The sequence below is a fragment of the Talpa europaea genome, assembly GCF_964194135.1.
Source record: "Talpa europaea genome assembly, chromosome: 3".
In the NCBI taxonomy this organism is placed as follows: domain Eukaryota; kingdom Metazoa; phylum Chordata; class Mammalia; order Eulipotyphla; family Talpidae; genus Talpa; species Talpa europaea.
The window spans coordinates 137,782,677-137,805,880 of record NC_140069.1 but is presented as its reverse complement, the minus strand read 5'-3'; the positions used below and the strand labels follow the sequence as shown (position 1 = coordinate 137,805,880).

The window sequence follows — 23,204 nt, the reverse complement described above, 5'->3', positions numbered from 1 at the left end:
TAAGGTGAGACAGACCCAGGGGATCATAAGGACATAAGGGAGCATCTAAGACTCACTCATGTCCAATGTTTCAGATGCAGTTAAAAGTTCTCTACCATCATTTTACCTCGGAGAGTCGAGGGGGAGAATTCAAGAAGAGGGTTGAGTCATCTTTCATGCTCCCATTTTTGTCATTCATTTGCTGGCTGTTGGCTGAGATACAGCGGAAATAACAAAAAGGGAATAAACCAACCTGTACTTTGTGTACAAGCTACTGCAGGTAAACCTCTTCCAGGATTGAGATAAGCGGCCTCATCCCCCTGGTCCTCAAGAGGCCCTGTTTTGGTTAGGGGAAGTTGTTGAAAACTCCAGCCGGTGGAGAAGCCATTGCTTTGAGCTTGGCTATACAGAAAGCAGTGCACATACATTTATTTCATTGAATTGTAACCCACAAGGCCAAGAGAATACAAATCTTACTGTTTACGTAGTTGTGATTTTAGTTTGGGACTAAAACTTGGCTAGCAGTTTACTTTCCAGAGATTGCTGGACAAGGAAGAAAGTGTTAGTAATGCATGCATTCATTTGTCAGTCGAATAACTTGACATAACATCCCCATCCCGCCCTCCCATCATCCCTTTGGCATAGACTATGTTAAAGTAGATGCCAAACTAAAACCTTCTGTACTAAAAACTCCCTTTAGAATAGATATGAAAAGCCAAAACTACAGAGAAAAAAAAATCCTTACAGCTTCTCTCCACTAATGTATCAATGCAGAGAAAACTAAATCAGTGTAAAATATACCAAACAGGTCAAAGAAAGGAGTGTGATTAACAAAACAAAAATAGCCACTTTCCACCCACCGCTTCCCAGCAAGTGCACCCCATTAAACCGTGGTGATTTTCTTATCCTTGGTGGCTTGCTTGATGGCAGCCTGCTCACAGATGATCTCCTTGAGCCGCTGCAGCCTCATGTTCTGGGTGGTCTGGTCTCCCACCCCCGTCTGACTGCGGTGCAGCAAGGTCAGGGCATGGATGTACTCCAGCTCCGTGTACTTCACGCCCTGGTCCACCACCAGGTTCAAGAGCTCATCGGCCGTGTTGTACAACATCTCGTAGTACTGCCTGAGAAAGCAACAGAAAACACTGCTCATGGTCTCCTCGTTAGCAATGGATGTGGCTTTAGTGGTGACGAACAGGCTGCTTATGAATGACTTAGCTTATGCAATAGGGCTTTGCTGATCCCTAGATCTTGCTCATGGGCCCCACGAATATCATGGAGGGCAAGTCATACATGATCGGTGTCCTCTTGGAGTTCACTAGGACTCTTTTCATGAGGACAAGTCTGTATGAAGACCCAGGCAAGCTCACGTCTTCAATGTCTCAGTTCATGCAACATTTTCTCCTAATTTTGCATTCATCTCAAGAGAGCCAAAGAAGGAGAAGCTGAGGGACAGAATCCAAAGTGAGAGAAATACTCACAGAGGCACTGCCAACAGTTTTGTCCCATCCATTCACTCACTCACTGGAAGCTCCATAATACAGGATTAATAGCGCGTACTTTTTGGGGTTATTGGGAGAACTAATTAATCCATAGGAAACACTTAGTATGGTGCCTGGTACAATTCTCCATGCTCCATAAACATTAAGTACTATTAGAAATATAATAATGATGCATTAATCATAACATAATAACAAGAATAGTAGTATATGGTGACAAAACACAGCTCTTTGTCTCCAATAGCTCAGAGAGAAGGAAGAAAGGCAATGAGAAGCAGTGAAATGATGATTATATTTCTGTAGACGAAGTTAACTTCCATATGTCAGCCTCTCCACTCCTAGGGGCTATTGCTCCCATTTCTTGGGCAGGGAACCTGCAGCAGGGAGAAGTTAAGAGGATGTCCCAGTGTCGCAAAGATAGTGAGTGGCTGTGCCGGAAGTGAAGCAGGTGTGTAACTCCAGACCCGATACTCTTTTTTTTACAAAGATTTATTTTTTTGTGCATACAGGAGCTGGGGTACAGGCCAGAGGTGTGGGGGATGAGAGGATTCACCAGAGACAGAGGGGGGAACAGAACAGGCAGACTGACTGAAATACACTGCTGAGGGGAGCAGCGGGCGAGACAGGAGAGGTCTGCTGCACCATGTGGGTAGCTCCCTGGCCGGCTGGGGATCGAACTCATGCTGCAGAGGCCGCGGACAGCTTCACAGGCTGTGTCTTAACCCCTTGCACCACCAGGGAGGCCCCCAATACTTTTTTTCACAGACACAGAAAAAAGAATAATAAATGTTGCAATTTTAAAATACTGCTTTGAAGAAAAACTTGAGGCTATAAGAAGATGCCTCCTATATATTTTTTTTAAATGGCTTCACCAGCTCCCTAATACACTAGGGCTTCCTCCCTGACACTAGCCCCTGATTTGAGAAACAAGGTCTCCATCATCTAATTCTGCTTCACAGATACATGGATAGGGGAGAAAGCTGCCTATTTAGGGAATTACCTAAGAAATCATCTTTAAAATTGCTCAGGAAGAACACCAAGATAAACCTAGGTTAACCAAGTGGAAGAAGAATTTGGGGTTCATGATTCTTTTTAGCTAGAAAGCTAGCTGAAGAGACTTTGCAAGGTGTGGCATGCCCGCGGAGCTCTGACATGGACTCCTGAGGCCCACTTCCAGATATTGTGATTCCCAAAGGTTCTGAACCAGCCAGAGCTCTAACCCAGGGTCTGACATGGGAACAGTTACACAGCGGTTCTTAGCTCTTTGAACCAAAGGCTTAAGAGCACCAGGGAAGAAGAGAGCAGCAATAAGTGGGTTGTAATGCTTTTCACTGAGATTAAACTGGAAGAATTGAGTTTCTTTCTATTATGATGTTGATATTTTCTTCATTTATCTTAAGAAGCAGCACTGAACTCATCAGACCAGAAGAAATTGGATTTCTTTTGAAAAATCTGATGAATTATTTCCAGGAGTACTGGCTGATTTTCTGCAGAGACTGTTGTTCCATGCTGGGAGCAAATGACTAAACAAAGATGGCAGGATTTCTAGCCTGAGATCCTCCAGCGTGAGAATGATAAAGGGCATGCCACTTAAGTCCTTAAGGTTTCAACGTCCTCCGTACGACGCAGACCTTTGTGGCTCACAGAATGACATTCTGAAGTGAACGGAGAGACTAAAAGAGTCCTCAAGTGCCTCTGATGAACAGTGCCCCAGAGTTGCAAAGCTGAGTCATTAAACAAAATTGACAGTTAACTGATGGTGTATTTTTTATAAGGGGGAGAAACATTCCCCATAACCATGATGATATATTAGATCATAAAGAAACATAAATATTTAAAGACAGAATGAAATTCATCCATCTTTCAGAACAGTACACAGTAGCTAAGACTATACTAAATTAGCAGAGCAACAGTTCTATTTGGAGGTAGAGGAGGGGGTTACAAAGTACCCTCAGGAGAGAGGAGAACAAGGCCCTGAGCTATAACAATTAGAATGAGCCTCCACAATAAACACTGACATACTGAAATGAAATCATGTGACTCAACAGGATAAATAATTTACCAGCACTTTTTGAGACCCTAGAAAAAGGAAAGCTTGATCTTTATCATCATGCATTAAAACAGCAGCCATAGCTTCCCGGGCAACACGTCCTACATTAGAGAGCACCCTGCTGCCTGCATGGAGCTGGCGAGCACACATTTCATTTAGACATGTCCCCACTCATGACTTGTAGAGCAAGGCTTTTCACAGCCCATTACAGTCGGGCCAACCGGTAGGTGTGGACCAAATATCCTATTCTGGAGATCAGAGTTCCATATCACCCGGATGGGTAGAATGTTCTGGGAGGAGGTGGTTCCTTTCTCCCTTGGCTGGATAGATGCCTTTGGGCAGCAGTGTCATGAGTGGAGAGGAAGTGGGTGCAGTGGTAGGAAGTGTGGGGTGCAGCACCACATGGACTGGTCTCGTGTCCATGTTCACAGTGGACTCTGGTGCCATCAGCTTATTTTCACGTGTCCTCCTGTTTTCTTATCAACAGACTGCTCTTCCCTGTGTATCTTCCTTCTTACTTTATTGTAATGATATTGCACTGTCACCTTTTCCCCGCCACTGATTCCACCTGGAAACATTTGTACCAGTAAGGATGTGAAGGGCATTTGGTGAGCCGGTCAGAACTTTTCAGCATTTTCAAATGTTAATTTTTTCTTTCTTTGCTTAGAAAATACACATGATATATGGAATATATGGACAGAAAGATTAAGTCAAAAAAAAGATTACTCATATGATTTCTCAAGAGACAAGCTTCTTGGCACTTCTTTTGAGTTTTGTTCCCCTTTGTAGCATTCCACCAATTTCTTTCTTAGAATTGAAACATTTAGGTTGAAACACAAGGGGACACTTTGCTTGTCTCCAATTATAGAAACTTTCTTTCTTGGGGATAGCCTTCCAAAAGGAAAATTAGTGAAAATATAAGTATGTTGTTTAGGACTTGCGCAATGTTGCCAGATTGCTTTCTTTAAAAAGCTGTATCAATTTATCTTCCTATCAGTAACATGTCAGAGCTTATCTCCTCATATTCTTTTAATTTACATGAGGTTGAACAATTTTTACTGACTTACTGGTTTTTAAATGATGCAGGTACGCCTGTATATATGCGCAAATTGTTGATGCTTTTATCTTTTTGAAATCCTCCACATAAATTTTTGTTGACAACAAGCAAGATGTGCTAAAAGCTACCAGAGACAGTTTCTGTTCTCTCCATTGTAAGCCTGAGGGAAGAAAGTCCCATGAAAACCAACTCTTCCCACCCCATAACCATTCTCTGTTCTGTACCTCCAGGTGAGTCATGAAATTTGGTGTGGGGATGAAAAGTAGGCCCTGGTGGGGGGACTGTATGGAGTCCTGGGGAAAGTTTTCCCTTCCACCTGCCTTTGGGGGTACAGGTGGGGTCCAGAGTCCTAGATCCCTGAATGGAAACTGTATTTTCCAGAGATAACACTTACATCTCATGCTGGCTTTGGAATATGTCTTGGCTATAGTGCTGTTGCTAAGAATGCCTAACTTGTACGTGTTAATATAGTCAACCCTCTGAAGGAGGCGGTGTAATCATTCCCATCTTACAGAAGAGCAAACTGAGCTACAGAGGGCGAATGATTTGTCTACATGCAAAAGGAAAGAGGTAAAAGGAAAAGACTTTGGATACTGTACTCACTTCCAAGCAACATAATTAGAAATATTTGAAATTGTGAAAAGCTAAAGTACGAATTAAAGAATCCCTGTATAGCTTGCTCACTTTTGCCATGTTTTAGGAAATATGGATTAAAGAAAATTCACAAACTAACACAGCTCTCTGCCTTCCACCGTAATGGAATGAGCCAATATTATAGCAGCTCAAAAATAATTCATGTACTTTGCAGTACTGTTTACTAATGCTGGCTTGAACCTAGAAGTTCAGTGTGCTAGACCAAATAATGGAATCATGTTAGAAATTTGACATTCATGAATTACAGGAAAATTCTGAGGCTTTTACAATTTGCTACCTCTGCTTAGTTCTCTCTTTTTATCGCTCTAAATGTAAGGGATAAGTGACCTTTCTTTTCAAAAGTTGGCCGCCCTTTTGATTTTTTTACCTCCTTGAGGAAGGGAAATAATTAAACAAATTCATTTAAAAGACTTTCTCATCTAGTCCTTCCTGAGATAAAGACAGTATTAATGGCAACAAAAGAATTAGGAGCTGAAGCTGACTTCTTAAATGTAAGTTTCGAAGGAGAAACTTTTACTTGAATTAACTTATTATTGTCTAGAGCTCCCAAAATTCTTTTTTATTCAAAAGCTGGGGTATTTTGAACACATCTATTAGAACCCAGCAGCAGGTGGGTCACTAAACAGTCAGGTAAAACATTTGACTCCTGTTTTCTTGGTTCACTTTAATGGTGTAGGTGATAGTAAGCAAGTAAATATAAAGAGAGAAAAGAAAGGAACTCAATAATTCACAAACCTGATAATCATCCCATAAATAACAGAGAGGGAGTTACAGCAGAAAGACTTAGAGAAGTAAATATTCAAGAGATCAACTTAACTCAAAGTCTGGTTAAGTCTTTCACTGCCTGCCCTTAACTAGATGTGTGACCTTGGACAAATGTTACTAGTCCTTGGCCTTCTGCTTTCTGGATGAAAAACAAAGAGGTTATAGCAGATGCTATTTACGTGCTGGCATTTTTACATTTTAACACATTTACAGCACCCTTTGCTGGTCTCTTAAAATCAGTGGCTTTCATCAGGATTAGCAGAGGCTGATTTTCCTCAAGCCATGGTAGGCAAGATGCAGAAGTGATTGCTCTAAAGACATTCTGAACAAGTGTAACTTAGCTCCAATGAACTTTCCAGACTATAATAAAATGGATGGTAACCCCATGTGTCAGAAGAGTAAATTAGTTTATTTAAAAATATAGCATAATTGCTGTCATTTGTCTTCCCCTTGAAAGAGCATAGGGTTTATTACCGACATGATTGAAAATTCTAATTTGAAACAGTTAAAGTTATTTTCACTTCAGGAATGAGGAAACTAAGGTAGACAGACATTAAATAATTTTCAGAAAGTTAGAGGCAGAATTAGGTTTATGTTTTCTACTGGGATCCTTTTTTAACACTCCCAAAAAGGGATAGGACAGATTTTTGCTCCAACCAGGACACTCCAGAAGACAGTGCTGTCTAGAAAGGAGATTGATGGATCAAATTTAAGGAGACTTTTTTTAAACTTTACCAGTTACATGTTTGGTTTGTTCATTGATAAAATCAGGTTATCAATACCTTCTCCAAATAATTGTTGTCATATTTAAACATTTAAGTGTGTATACAGCTTGGCACATGGTTTGTGTCAATAAATGTTCATAAATTAAGAAAAAAGAAAAAGGACAACGCCAAAATTCCTTCAGCTGGTGGGGGCAGAAAGATGTTCAACAGGAGATGAGAACTTGGGAGCCCCTGGCAGCAAAGCCTGCAGGGCCTTCTCTGAAGGGTGAACTCCCTGAATTTTCTTTACATAAAGTGGCATATACACCACCACTCATCCATGGTATGCTTACAGGGTAGTTCCCTACTGACCTGGTTTCATAACCACCATGTTTTGACACTACGGGTGAATGGGGGAGTGTCTTTCCTGAGGAAACATTAAAAGCAAAAGTCAGGGCCTCTCTGGTGGCGCAAGGGGTTAAGACACAGCACTATGAAGCTGTCCACAGCCACTGCAGCAAGAGTTCGATCCCCGGCCAGGGAGCTGACCCACATGGCGCAGCAGACTTCTCCTGACTCGCCCGCTGCTCCCCTCAGCAGTGTATTTCAGTAGATCTGCCTGATCTATTCCACACTCTTATCTCTGGTGAATCCTCTCACCCTTCCCCCACACCTCTGGCCTGTACCCCAGTTCTCGTATGCATAAATAAATACATAAATAAATATTTTTTAAAAAAGTGAAAGTCGGCTATGCCCATTCCTCTCATGGACATAGCCTGATTATTCTTGATAGCAGCAGCCAGAACCTTGGCTGTATTTCTCCTCAGAAAATACAACTACTGAAAACAAAGGACTTCCTCTGAGACCCATCACTGTTGAGATGATGACCTTCTCCCAAGCTCAGTTACAGTCACTGAAATGGGATGAAAATTCCTTTCTATTCCTTTAGCTAGAAACTCTGCCCCCCACCTTTGCAATGTGCTCTACATTTATAAGAATCTCTTGCTGAAATTTCCTCCTCAACAACTTAGGATTCATGTGTCATTCCTTGCTACATCAGATAATTTTTTTAAATTAAGTTTTCTACAACAGGGCCAGAGGACGATCTGCATTTTAAATTCAGCACAATTAAAACTGTGTCTCTTTGGTTTGGCACTGCCTTCGGCCAAACTCCATTTGTATGAATAATTATTCAGTCCATTAAGAAGTCTGCTCAACTCCTACTCCCATTTTGAAGGTTTTAATAAATATTGATCAGGCACATTTCTGTTTGCACTTGCCAAAGCAATTCTGATGGATTCATCTTCTGATGTTATCAAATAATGAAATATGAAAGAGTGAATAGAATTACCCTCTTGTTCTGTGATTTTTTATTTAGGCCCTTCATTTTACTTTCATAATTGTGTTTGTCTCCTACTCCTGTAAATGTTTTTTTGATTATCAAAAGGTGAGTTCAGGTTAAGGAGAGCTATGCTGTGCTGAATATCACTTTAAAGAGTCTTTCCAATTTATAAAAATTATTTATTGAATATCACTTTAGAGAGTCTTTTCAATTTCAAGAAGTAATTTATCTAATATCATAGGTTAATAAAAAGACATAGTATTATACACACTGGTGACCTCAAAGTACATATTGTTTACCAATTAGCACAAGATCCTTATACTGGTTATTATCTGGATATATCTATTTCTCAGATTAACAGCCTGGGAAAAAATTGCTGAAAAATGCTGAATAAAAATAATTTAGAGGCAGTATGGCTGTTTCAGTCTTAAGCTATGAAGTGGAATGATGAACTTTTCAATAAATAATAGAAAAGATTTCTTCAAAGAAAAACCTATTATTATTACTAATGCTGAAGACTCTAATAATATTTTAAATCTACCATAATGTAGAAAATTACAGTCCTTGGCTTTAAGCAGCTCCTTTTATCTAGCTATATATTTTTAAATACAATCCAGGCCCAGATCAAATGTATCTAAGGCACTAGGCAAATGTTTACATTTAAAGTAAAATCTGGGGGACCTGCCTAGTGGCACAAGGGGTTAAGTCACAGCACTGTGAAGCTACCTGCAGCCACTGTAGTACAGCACGAGTTCGATCCCTCTGCCCAGCCAGGGAGGTGACCCACATGGCACAACAGACCTCTCCTGTCTTGCCCACTGCTCCCCTCAGCAGTGTATTTCAGTCAATTCGCCTGTTCTGTTCCCCACTCTGTCTCTGGTGAATCATCTCACCTTCCGCACCTCTGGCCTATATCCCAGCTCTTGTATGCATAAATAAATAAATCTTTTAAAAAAAGTAAAATCTGGGGCTGCCTGCTGGCCTGCCCATTCTGCTCCTGTCCTTTGGTACATGGGGAAGGAGAGAAGGAGGTGGAATGACAGAGACAAAGTATAGAATTCCAAGTTCGGTCTCGCAGTGACCATCATGGTTAGTGATGGGATGGAGAAGCAAAGGGTAGAGGTATTGGATCTTGGTCTGTATAATAGGAAGAGCCTTTTCTTTCCTCAAAGTATTTGGGGAGAAAGGTTAGGGGAGACACACACAAACTGCATAGTTTTGAAGGGAGAACGTGCCCATTACTACATTATGCCAATGAGGCCAAGGTGGTAGGCGGCAGCTAGTGTCATCCTTTGGCTGTTGACTCTGCCCCTGGTCAGTTACCTTATAAGTGTGTTAAGAGAAGGAATGGGTGAGCTTTAATGGCTATTTCACTGCAAGCCATTATCACTGTTGTGGGGGCTAAAGATACCAAGATTGTTCTTCATCTTCATCAGCTGGTCAAGTCTCCAAACCCAGGTTCCTGACTTTCTGTTTAGGAACACTAGTTTACTTCTAAATATTGTTAGAGGGGGGATCTCTACTTTGTTGAGACAAAAGGCCACATCTCCTAGGACTAAAGGTCCAGAAAGAAAAATGGTTTTGGCAGAGGAAACAACAAATCAGTGGATTATTTGAAAAGTGTGAACACATGCAAATCAGTAGGTCTCAATGGTAAACACTCCAGAGTACATTTACTAAGCCCTCAGGTTATTTATGAAAGACAGAAAACCTAAATAGATCAAAGCTACAAAAGGGGCCACCTGAGATTAAAGAACATGTGATGCAGAAGGGAGAAAAATAGATGACAAAATTGGAAGAAGCTAATGGAAATTTGTACACTATCCAGCAGGGTTTAATTAAAGACCCAACTACTGTGACAAACGTGATGGATAGCCTTAGATAGCTTTGTGAGTTTGGTGGATGACAGGACCATGGTGGCTGATAAATACACGCAAGTGTCAGTGAACCATTTTACACAATGCCTCTACAAAAAGACAAGTAGCAAAATGAATTTATTCTGAATGGTTACCCCTGATAGGACACAGTCTGAAAAACAAACAAAGGATAATGATGAAGGAAAATCAACAAATATGGAAGAGAAAGAATCCAGTGATTGCTGAGGCCACCGGCTTATAACTGATCTCACTTAATACCTTAATTAATGTGCAAGGACATATGGAGATGGTGAAAGGGCACAGGTTACTAAGCAGGGAAGGGCCATGAAGAGCAACAAGAAAGAGAATATAAAAGCTTCCAGAGAATTTAGAATTATGGAGAGTGAATAATAAAATGAATTTCATATGGGGAAAACCCAGGGGAATTTGTCTGGAAGAAATTCTGACCTCTTATATTTAATAGTTGGGAGAAACCTTAGACCAGCAGCGCTAAATGTGGTCCAAGGAGGTGTTGTGTGGGTGGAGGCAGGGCATGGAACCAGAGCATTTTCTTACTTTCTGTAAAAAAATCAAGACCAGAGAGGACAGGAGCTGACGATAATCCCTGCCTCTGTTGCACTTCATACTTCTGAATTGCTTTATACTAGAAGCCAATTGAAAGAAAATCAGAAAAGAGCATCAAATGGGATTAAAGGGACAGAAGGTTGGAGGAAAATAGAAGATTAAACGCAATTCAGTCCAATTTTTGCTCAAATGTCAGCCTATCAATAAGTGAGGTTTTCCCTTGACTACCTGATCTGAAGTGAAACCTGCAGCACCTTCCAGCTTTGTTCTCTCACTAGGCTTTACTTTTCTAAATTTTAGTACTCACTTCTAAAAATATATATATATTTTCTATATATTTTAACATTTTTTTTGTAAGTATCTGCATGTATGAAGCTAGAGACACAGCATAGGATAGTGGTTAAGATGCAAACTTGGGAGCCAGTGATATGGGTTCAAATACTAGTTCTTCCTTTTACTGTTTGTATGATCTTAGGGGAAATTTATTAATCTCTCTGTGCCTTCTTTTCTTCATTTGACAAAGGAAACAGAAATAAGGAGTTGTGTAAGGATCAAATGACTAAGAATAGTGGCTGGAATAGAGTAAGTTTTGTAAAAGTATTACATAAACGTATGTCTGCCCACCCCCTCCACCCTGGAATACAGGAGGGTTGGATTCAGAGTTGGACTGCAAATAGGGTATCTAGTGGAAAATGAATAAATCAAAAGAAATGAATTAATGAAAGAGCCCACAGTTGGTAAATCTCATGAGAGTACAGTGTAGAAAGAGGTCTATGATGTTCTGACACTGGGAGGTGAAGAACTAACTATGAATATAATAGTTGCTCTGTGAGAAAGACAGAGGTGTATTCTGATGTAACTGTGATGTGGAACACCCCCCTGTAATTGGGGTAACTGATGGCAAATGAGCGAGAGGAGGACACATAGGGAAGGGCTCTATTTTTGGTTCATGATCTTCAAGTCTCAGCTTTTCCTTCATTCTCTGACGGAATTAGATGTGAATTCTATTATCTTCCATTGAATGTGTACGACCTTAGAAATTTCTTAGCTGTCTGAATTTCAGTTTCTTCATTTATACAATAAGATAAATGGTAGTTCAGTCACTGGTTAATCTGAGGATTAAATCAAATGACAGAGTGGGACACCTGCCATGTATAATCACATAGCTACGTTTTACTGAATGGTGTATGTACCAGTCTCTTAGATATTATATTTTTGCATCTTCATCTTTGGGAAGCATGTCATATTCTCCATGCTGAAGTGGTTTTATTTTTTTTTAAAGATTTATTTATTTATTTATACAAGAACCAGGGTACAGGCCAGATGCATGGGAGGGTGAGAGGATTCACCAGAGACAGAGCGGGGAACAGAACAGGCAGACTGACGAAATACAAATGCTGAGGAGAGCAGCGGGCGAGACAGGAGAGGTCTGCCGCACCACGTGGGACCCTCGCCTGCCGGCCGGGATTGAACCCGCACTGCAGAGGCTGCGGACAGCTTCACAGTGCTGCGCTCAAATGCCTGTGCCACCAGGGGAGGCCCCTGAAGTGGTTCTTTATTAATCCTTCTCACTTGATTCAGAAGAAGGGCTTCTTGTCTCTTTTTTTCTAAGATTAACCCTATGCCTTTGATCACAGCTCCTTCCAATGCCTTTAACACCCTAGAGCTTTTTTTAAACTTTTATTTTGAGCAACTATCCTTTTCATTGTTTCTTTGATGTCTGTCTTCAAACATCATTATGTTTCTCATGTTTTGGGAAAAAGAAGACAAAGCCAAACACCAAACCTCAGACCTTTCATGAGATCCTCTGTCTCCTCTCTCCTCTTTTCTCTCTCTCTTTCACTGTTAAATTTTTTTTGAACAAATCACTTGTAGTCAACATCTACCCTTCCAAAGGTTCATTTTGTCTATGAAACTCTACCCAAAAGGCATAACATCCCAGTGGACAAACTCAATGACCTTTGCTTAGTTTCCTTTCTCCTGACAATTTTCCATCCTAAACTCACCTCTCTTTGAGCCATGTTATTTAGATTCTCTTCCAGCTCCCTCCATTCCATGGATTTCTTTATTGGCTCCCATTCTGTCTACCCCAAGCAGACATCCACCTAGCCAGGCACTGGTCCTTTGTCCTATCTCATTGTTTCCTTAAGTCTTATTTGTACTTGACATGCTCGCTCTCAAGATCTGGTCTCTCAACTGACCAAAGCTTCATTTCCTCTGGTTTCCAGACATTTCTACTATAATAGATGCCTTTATCAGGTGGCCTTCTGAACTTCCAAATTTGCTTACCAGAACTGTAGTTTGTAAAACCTCAAAATCTCAGTATCACTTTTGGCTCTTTGGTCTCCATTTCTTCTGCCTGATCATCACTAGGTCTATTTATATAACAGCTTTTATATTAATTTCTTTCAAATCTCAAACCCCTAGTCATTTCTCATTGGATTATTATAATTGTCTATTAACTGTATCTCTCGCAATCACTCACTCCTCCTGGCAAGATCTTTTCTTGTTCTAATTGGATCATATCACAATTGATGTAAAAAGCAAAGCAAAGCAAAATAAGTAGTGGGTTCACTAGTGCTAATAGGGTCAAGTTCAAACTTCTAATACTGACATCCAAGACCGTAAAAGACTTGGGTGCTACTCTGGCTTTCTCCCACTTCGCTCTCCCATTAACATTCCACTGACGTCAAACTGAGGTACTCAATGTCTCTTGAACATACTGAGTTCTTTTTGGCTCTGGGCTTGTACATGCAAAGCTTAACAATCTTCAAGACGAGTAAAATCCATATCCTGAACAATTTCTCCCTTCTCTATCAATTGCTGCACAAGGAGTCCATGTAACATGAATGACAGGAGTCATATCTGTTCTGTTTTTTAGAGCTGGTGATACAGAGAAGGGTATTTACTTCTTAACTGCGTGGACTTGGAATAGTTACATTTTTTAAATCTATAAAAAGGAATACCTCTTTATAGATTTATACCTACCCACCTCATAGGTTGTTAGAAGGATTAAACCAGGTACTGTATATAAAGTGCTTAGACCAGTGCCAGGCACTAACACATAAGAGCAAATATTAAATAAAAGCAAAATAAAAGGTTCAAAAAAAATATGAGGCAATGCCTGTCATACTCCTGTCTCAGCCTCCCACCTTGGAGGGAATCACTGTTAATAGTTTCCAGGATATCCTTCCAAGACAAGCTGAGCTGTGTGTATATGTGTGCATGCATGGGAGAGTGTGTGTGCACACATGTGTATATTTAAAGAACAATGATAGCTACATGTTCTTCAATGCCTTGCTCTTTCCACTTAACAATATATCTTACATGTGGTTCCATTTCCGTACACATCGACCAGTCTCCTCTCCCTTAATGGCTGCACAGGATTCAACTGCATGAACGTACCATAATATATATTTATTGGCTTCTCCCAGGATGCAGGCTTTTTGATGACAAAGACTGTCTTATGACTTTCAGTAGCATTCTCGGTGCTTATGTAGTATAGCATCTTTCAAGATTCTTTATTTGTTCAGCAAATATTCAAGCATCAATTATGCACCAGGCAGTATATAGTAGGATGGTGACCACAGACACAAGTAAAAACAGTGCCTGCTCTGGCTGAGTCCGCTGTGACAGAAGCAAGGAACGGTATGAAGGAGGTTCTCTAAGACCACAAACAGGAAGGGCTGTAGGCTTCTTGGAGCAGTCAAGGAAGGCTTTTTGGAGGAGGCATTAATGATGAGGCAAACACAAGGGAATGATTGTAGAAGCAAAGGAAATGGAATATGCAAAGTAGGCAGGAAAAGTAGGAAGAAAATGATGTTTGGGGGAATGACAAGGAGCTTATTCCTCACTCCAGTGCCAGGAGAGTTGGGGGTGGTAGGGGAAGGAGGCCAGCAAGATCAACTGAAGCCAGACCTTCACAGACCCTGTGTGTCATGTTAGAGACTTTGGTCTTCATAGGTGAGTGGAAGGGGCCAGAAGGTGAAAATGACTGAGTTGTTAACCTTTCATTTTGCCTGGGCAGTTAAAACACTGGATTTTTATTATTATCAAGAGCTAATAAAAGAGACATCTGAACATTGTTCAAATGGACAGGAAATAATGTCAGAACCCAAAGTTATATACTTTACTTTATGAGAAACACAAACTTACTACATGGTCATTATTTTTCTAATGTTTCCATAGATGAGGCCAGGTCAGTTTCAGCTGATACTCTGGCATTTGGAAACCAGCGCTCTGGCTGATAGGAGGACTCTGAAGATGGGATTTTGGAAGGAAGTCAGATGTGACACCAGCTGAGTTTTAGAAAGGCCTCTCCAGCTTTTCCTGGGCTTGCTCAACTGCTCCTTTATCAGGTTGTATCAAGCTTCTAAGTTTTCTCACAACTCCATGTTCCCAAGCTTGTAGCTGAACAAGATCAATCTCAAGAGAGAGAAAGTGCACTGGCGTCTCAGCAGAAAAAGGTTCATCTCTCAGCTCTAATACCGTTCATTTGGGTCACCACCAGCCTGAGTGCGGCTATTCCAACCACCCAGCTGATGAGACAAGGCGGAGAGGAGAGCGCAGGCTGGAGTATGAACATAAGGGCACATGGGACACCTTTTACCAAAAGCTATCGCTGTCCCTAACGCCTCCACTGGTCTGGTGAAATGCATGTAATTTGTGAATACTAATACACAGAAACACTATTTAAATGAGGTTGGAAGACTAGCAGAGAATTCATGTGTTCACAGTCAGCGAACTACAAGACCCAACATGCCTTGCATCGTGGCCAGGAAGATGTTGGAGGAAGGATGTCTGGAGGAAGCTGTTGCCTCCCACCCTTTAAAGGAGGTGCCAAGGGCTATGGAAGGGGATTGCTGGCCTTTGATTTGGGGAAGTTCACCTGTGTCTTGCCATGAGTCTGCACTTTCCAAACTGCCTTTTTCATTGTTGCTTCTGTACAAACCTGTTTGTTGGTGGAATAACACTGCTTTCTGTTCAAGGTCAAGAAATTATATGTAAAAGTATAAATTAAGAGGAGTACAATAACTATCTCCTTTAATCTCTTTTCAACCACACACAATTGGCTTGAAGACCTTAATTTGGCAGATGAAGAGAAGGTTGAAGAAAAAGGTGGCAAGGCTTCATGTGGCTGACACTGATTCAAACCCCGGTCTGATTCTCTATTCTAGTAACGGGAGCTTCTGGGGACACTGGTAACTCAGCAACATAATAGAGCAAGAACTTACAAAAGATTCTTAGTTTAGAAACAGGAACTGAGTGTTTGGTGGGGAGGGTGGGCAGTGTCTGGAGGGAAACGAGCTGTTATAGGATAACGCTAGCCATAGGAAAATGCACTCAGAGTCAGCAGAGAAAATCAGGCCCCGAGGGACAGAATGGCAAATGTTTTAAATTGGCCTTTTCTATATGAAAAGAACAACTTTGACTGCTAGACAGTGTCCTTCCTCTAGGTCTCTTTATAAAGAAAAGGGCCTTTGATGGAGAACTATATATAGCAATTTAGATTCTTTTTTTAGAAAAAAGCATCAGATTTGAAAAAATCTGCCAAAAGGGCAGTGGTCTTAGAGCATGCTTATTGCCTTGATTTAAATGCTAGTGCTAACCTATCTCTGGACCACATAACACTCGAGTTTTTCAAAGACCAGAAAGTGAACTTTTTAAAAATTTTTTTATTTTTATATTCCCCATACAATTGCAACCCCTGTATTTTGACCCCAATCCCACCTTTCCCCGCCACCCCCCCCCCAAAGTGTGTCTCTGGTTCATAGTTGTTTGTTGATTTTGATTTTTTTCTTTCTTATAGTTATTCTTTTCCCTGGTCCCTTATTTAGGTTTTCTAGATTCCTGCTATGAGTGAGACCATCCAGTATTTTTCTTTTTCTTTCTGGCTTATTTCACTGAGCATGATCCCTTCCAGCGTCATCCATGTTGCTGCAAATTGCATGTGTTTATCTTTTTTGATTGCTGAGTAATATTCCATGGTGTATATGTACCACATCTTCTTGATCCAGTCATCTATTTGTGGGCATTTGGGTTGTTTCCAAAGCTTAGCTTTTGTAAACGGTGCTGCTATAAACATAGGGGTGCAGGTGCTCTTTAGAATTACTGTTTGTGTCCTTTGGGTAAATACCTAGGAGTGGAATTGCTGGATCATATGGAAGCTCTATCTTTAGTAGGTTGAGGCATCTCTACACAGCTTTCCACAGTGGTTGGACCAGTTTGCACTCCCACCAGCAGTGCAGGAGAGTTCCTTTCTCTCCACATCCTCGCCAACATTTGTTGTTGCTAGTTTTTTTAATGTGTGCCATTCTCACTGGTGTAAGATGGTATCTCATTGTAGTTTTGATTTGCATTTCCCTGATAGCAAGTGACATTGAACATTTTTTCATATGCCTGGTGGCCATTTGTATTTCCTCTTTGGAGAAGTTTCTTTTTAGCTCTTCTGCCCATTTTTTGACTGGATTATTTTCTTTGTTTTTGTTGAGTCTCATCAGTTCTTTGTAGATTTTTGTGATCAGTCCTTTATCGTTAGTGTTGGGTACAAAAATTTTCTCCCAGTCAGTGGGGTTTCTCTTTGTTTTAGTTATTGTCTCTTTTGCTGTGCAGATGCTCTTTAACTTGATGTAGTCCCAGCTGTTTATCTTTGCCTTCACTATCACTGCTTTGGGTGATATATCTGTAAAGATGTCTTTGAGGTGCATGTCATGCAGTGTTTCGCCTATATTTCCTTCTATATATTTTATGGTTTCAGGTCTTATGTCTAGTTCTTTAATCCATTTTGAGTTGGTTTTTGTGCATGGTGTGAGGTAGTGGTTAAGCTTCATTCTTTTGCATGTAGCGACCCAGTTTTCCCAGCACCATTTATTGAACAAACTTTCTTTGCTCCAGTGCATATTCTTTGCTCCTTTGTCAAAGATTAGTTGACCATAGATCTGTGGGTTTATTTCTGGGTTTTCTATTCGGTTCCATTGGTCCATGTGCCTGTGCGACCAGAAAGTGAATTTGAAATGAAATCTTAATTTCTTGAAGAAATGACTTCTGTTTCTGAGGAAAGGCTAACACTTGGAGTTTCAGACAGGAGTGTCTTTGTCCTTCCAGTCAGGGTAAAGGCCGGTGCAGGACATGAGGTGAGCTGGACGGCAGGACTGGCTGACACCAGGGGCACTAGGGCTGCCTCAGCGATTAAATGAGTTTCCTCTCAAGAGACTGATGTCTGGCGTTCAGTGCTGGCGGCCACCCGTACCTGAGGGAGAGTGACTTTCCCCATCCCCTGGGCTGTTCCCTGCAGTGGCCTTGCAGAGAGAGCCCTGGTGTGCGAAGGTGAGCTGAGGACCAAGGTGAGGAGGAAGCACCAGGCCTGGGCTGCTTGGTCCAGCACAGCCAGAACACAGAGCACACGCCAGGGGCTCTGGAGTGCCTAGCGCTGCTTGGTTTCTCGTGGGAATCAAGGGGAATGAAGGAAGTGCTGGGGGAGGGATGCTGGAGAAAAGCCTGTTCTGAATCAGAATAAGGTGGTCCTGGCTAGGGGGCCACGTGCTACTGGTGGGTTTGCAGGGAAACCAACTCTGAAAATTAAAATGAACCCAAATCAGGAAATACCTGTGTTGGGAGTCATGACGAGGCATGTGGAGGCTACTGGGTGATCCTAATAATCTATATTTTTATCTGGGTGTGTTCATGATGTAAAGTATACTCATGCTGTATAGTTAAGATTTGTATAGTTTACTACATGATGCTATACTTCAGTAAAAAATTACCTTCTTCCTCCTCCTCCAAAAAAAGGAACAGAAAAGAAGCAAGCAATACACCAGGTGTTAAGAGTGGGGGGCCAGGGTCCATATTTTTAACTCAGTCTCATACCCTAACATTAAGGCAAATGCTAATTTCATGAACCCTGAAAACATTATGCTAACTAAAGAAGCCAGACACAAAAGACCCCAAGATGTATGATTCACTTTATATGATATATTCAGAAATCTAGAAACAGAAAGTCAATTAGTAGTTGCCAGGAATTGGAGCGGGGAGGAGAGAGGTGATAGGCAGTGACTGCTAATGGATACAAAGCTTCTCTTTCGGGGTGATAAAATATTCTAAAATTAGCCAGTGATGATGGTGATGATGGCTGCACAACTGTTTCTATATCAAAAACATCCAATGAACTTCATTCTTTAAAAGAGTTTCTGTTTCTGTCAATTTTATCTCGATTAAGCTATTACTACAAAATGCTAATTTCATCAACGAGAACCCTGGCCTCTGTTCACAGCGATGCTGCCCTGAAGACCGATGCCTTAGTCAGACATCTAAGGCATGTTGAGCTACATGCCTTAGTCTGCTGTAGCTCAACAGAACCTGGGCTATTTGCAGAAAAGGTTCTGTAAACGGATGACAGATATGGGGACATTTCCATGAGATGCCCCTGAAATGTACTCAAGTCCCTTCTCACAGCTCTATACACTTGCAGGTTCTGTGATGCCCCAACATCTTCAGTGCCTCTGAACTCTCCCTCCATAGATTGTTCTTAAGAAAAAGTTATGACAGTTAATCACGGACAACCTCTGGAAAAATTGGTTACAATTGAGACCAATTCCGTGCAATTTGATAGAGCCAAAAATTCACTAATGATTATATTGATATTTTTGTTAAGGGGAGCAATTATTTAACACTTAACTATGTATCAGGTGCTTGACAGATGTGTCATCCTCACAACCCAGACTCCTACCTGTGGTTGCCTGGCTGGTTGATAACATCCCGCTTGAATTCTGCCCATATTACACTATCCTGTCCCACCTTTCCCAGATCATTCCAGGAATACTCTGATTGGGCCATGAGAAGATAGTTTATCCCCAGCATCAAGTTTGGAGAGACATAATGTTCACTCACAATCCAGAGACCCACTCACATCATGTTTGTGACAGTCCAACGCAAACTGCAAAGCTCTATGTAAACACATGTATCTGGCAGGGGAATATTAAGATTATTTTAGCCTGGGTATCAGGTGGAGAAAGTTAGGAGCTAAGGTGCAGACAGTTGCTCCAAGGTTGCCCCTCTTGTGCTAACCTGTGCTAAATTAGCTGAAGATGAGACTTCTCGAAATTACCTGCGTTTTTATGTGTCTGACCTTTATTCAAGGTAATGAGGGACTCTCCGAGGAGCAGCTGATGCTGAGTAGAGAGGAAGGTGTAGGGAGGGAAGCCTGTGATCTCAGCAGGTACAGACTGTAGAGGAGAAATATGTTCATCTTTAACAGGAAAAGTCGAAAGTTATTCAAAAGGCTGCAAAAATGGCCTGGAAATCGTAAATCACTTCCCTCTACACACACTGCAGAAGTTCAAGTAGGAAAGAAAGAAAAGGGGTTATCCTATGCCCTTCACACTTACAACCTTCTGAATTAGCAGAATTAATCTCAAAATTTCAAAAACCCAAGGATCTTCTGCAGCATCTTACGTGTGGCCTAATGGGGCTTGTCAGAGAGCAGGATGGAGCCATCGGTTATTCCCTGTGATCCCAGGAGATCCTACTCATGTGACCTGAGGATGGGAGGTGACGAAATAAGAGGGAGCTGGCAGAGGGGATTCCTTCAGGTTGTCACGAGTGAGAAGAAGTGTTGTGAGAGAGCCCCCGGGCCTGGACCCCCGAGCTGTTGACCTATCCGTCCATCAGGCCTGTGCCACAGAGTAAGGCCGTGCTTAGTCTGCCTTCACTTGGCACCGCGGTGTTGGTGCTGCAGACTCTGCAGGGCATGTGGGAAATATAAAGAAGCAACAAATAGATTTTTCATCTGTCCTTTCTACAGTGAGATTGCTTCAGCCAGTCTCCTGCCTCCTCTCTCCACACTTCCTTCTCAGCACTTAGTCTGGATTCACAGGCATCCAGGCAGGTGAGCACTCACCTACCGCCCCCAAAACTCACCTGAGCAAAGCACCTCTCCAAATATTGATTAGAGTTCAAAACCAGAGAAACTCAAAGTCGAAGGCCATGCTGGCAGATGCTACCTGTTACTTATGAGCCAGGAAGGACCTGCCGTGCCTGGAGGTCCCTGAATGTCCCTAGCCAGGTAGCTGGGAGTGTCCCTCCCCGTCCTGGCTTATATTTCGGCTGAGAATCTGCTTTACTGGCAAACATTTTGAATGTTTTTAGAGAGAAACATTTCAAATGTGGTGGTGAAACAAACATTGGTTTGTGACCCAAATGTTTCTGCAAATGTTTTCTCGGGGTGGGGAGGGCTTGCAAATATTTACAAACCATTTGGGCAGGAAAGCGGCAGCAGCGAAGTGTTGCAGAAATAGTGCTTGGGGGAAAGAAAAATACTGAGGCTACCAAGTACGGCCAGAATGAGTCCATTTCCAGTCCACGAGTAGACTTGATGGGGCATCTCAGATGCCTGCATCCCGGGTCCTTGCCTTCCCCAGGCTACCCAGAGAGGCCCCCACAGTCCCACTCAACCTGTGTCCCCCACTAGTTCCAGATATAGAAAAGTAAAGGCATTAGCCTAGAACTAAAGACAGAGCCCCAATTCACAAGGGAGACTGAAGTGGGGGGCACCATTATGATTACTTTCATTTTCTAGGAAAAGACATTTAGATTTGGAGAAATTAGGCTGCAGCTCACACTGTGAATTTACAGCAGCGCTTTAATGCTGTGTCTCCTAAGCTCGATGCCTGAACCTTTCCTATCTCACTGCACAGGCTCTGGATAATTTTTCTGGCTTCCCGGGTGCATCTGTTCTCATACCAGTGTCGCCAGTCATAAGTGGCCTACATTTGTTATTTGTCCTTTCACCTTCATTTTTTTCCCTACCATGCATTGTGCCACTCAATCTGCACTGGGAAAAAAAAATGTGGTCTTGGCCAGGGCAGTGAACACCTTGGGAATGTAGACGCAGCTTCATTTCAGTACATGTTCAATTGAAAGTAATAGTGGCTTCATTGTAATAAAAAGCTTTATTGTGCTTTGTAATGAAGACACAAAGCACTTAGTGGAAATCACAGTCTTTTAAACTAATCGGCTTTATACTCCAGCGCAGTTGCAGCTACAAGGGAATTCAAAATGATTTCTACAAAATGATTTACTCAGAAGTAGCCATACTTCTGAGTGAGAATCTCAATTTTGCCTCAGCCCTACCTCTTGAGTCAGGGATTTTTTTTATCTCCTCTTTCCCTACTGCGTTTATGGCTGACCCTCCCTGAGAGTAAATACCGTTACATATTATGTGATCTCAATCAGCGTATAAAGACCCTGGACTACCAATCTCTACACACACACACTCTCACACATGCACACCAGAGTACTAGACAGTTAGCTCAGTGGGAGAAGAGGGAGATGAGGATTTTAAAGTCTTTCAATAAAGATTATAACTGTTGTTAGACTGTGCAAAGATACAGAGTAATTAAAAAGCTCTTCAAAGAATGGAATAAGTCCATTAAATCCAGTTAAATATTTTCTCAGAAACACTGCAAGAAACACTTCTTGCTGTTGCATTCTCTCACAATGAACGGGAGGAAGAATATCTCATTTTCCAAATGGAACTTTATGGAGTTTTCAATAAGCCCCCTCAGCACTTATCTAAATCTTTAATTAGTTCTATAATATACTGATGATATCAAGCCTAATTAAATTTATATAGATAAGGGGCAATGAAATTCTAACCAAGTGAGCTGGAAAGCATATATTAAATAGTGAATTTAATGGTTCAAGCTGATAACTACAATTTTATATCAAAAAATTAAATTCAATTTACATGTTGTATTCAAATTGATTTTGAGTGTGCAAATTATTGGAAAAATCTCCTGAATATATCAGTAAAACTGCTAATCCAGCCTGTTTAAATATCAGTTATTAATGTCTGCATTTGCAAATAAGCCACACACATTTGCATTTTTACTGCATATAGTAAAAAAAATATCTAAACCTTATTCTGTTTTATTAAGAATACTAAGTGATTTTTCTATTGGCCTCATGCATAAATTAAAGAGGCAAAGAAATGACTATTGGGTCTAAAGAAGAGAGTCAGCAATTCAGTATATAATAAGGCAAGATGATATATATATGTGTGTGTGTATATACATATATATATATGTATGTATTTATTTTGCTGATTAAAGTAGTTCTGTTACCCTTACGGAATAGCCATTACAGTGGTTAAAATTCTCCCTTATTTAGGGCTAACTGGAATGGAACCATACCCAACCACCTGATGTCATAATCACAGGAAAAGGGGGGACAGTTTCAAAATTGGTGGTGCTTGCCATCAGTTTGGGGAAGAAAATGAAATGCCTTGTTATGTTTATCAGAGGCTAAAACTACCCACCAGCTGATCACATTTCACAGTTCAGCCAAGGACTATGCTGGAGGAACTATAGTAAACTATAGCAAATACTCACTTGACTGTTCAAAGAGAAGCCCTGAGCATCAATGACCTCAGGATTAGCTGCACATTTGTAAAAATTTGTGTGGCAATTACTCTGGAGCAGTCATTACCTGTTTTCCCCCAAACCGGGTTTATTCCTCTTGAATTCCATTGTTTGAAAAGTTATCTTTGAAATAATCAAATATTTATCAAAGAGCTATATGTATGTGGGTTGCTTGCATTATGGGAGATACAAATACTATGCCAGTGACAACAGAGAACAGAAAGATGAACTTTGTGGGGCTGGTCTCCCCCAAAGTGTCAGAAGGACTTTCTCCTTATGCACAGAGGGGTCTCTTTCATT

General features: G+C 41.2%; 1 protein-coding gene across 1 annotated transcript in view; it reads right to left on the bottom strand.

Moving 5' to 3' along the window:
• Window positions 1–862: 862 nt before the first annotated feature.
• EXOC4 (exocyst complex component 4) overlaps window positions 863–23,204 on the bottom strand; it is a gene marked incomplete at both ends in the record, with an annotated part of 653,799 nt that continues 631,457 nt past the window's right edge. Inside the window, one exon of the mRNA XM_084230488.1 lies at window positions 863–1,100. Within this exon, the coding sequence (XP_084086614.1) occupies window positions 863–1,100 (238 nt within the window). The remainder of the gene's footprint in view (window positions 1,101–23,204) is intronic.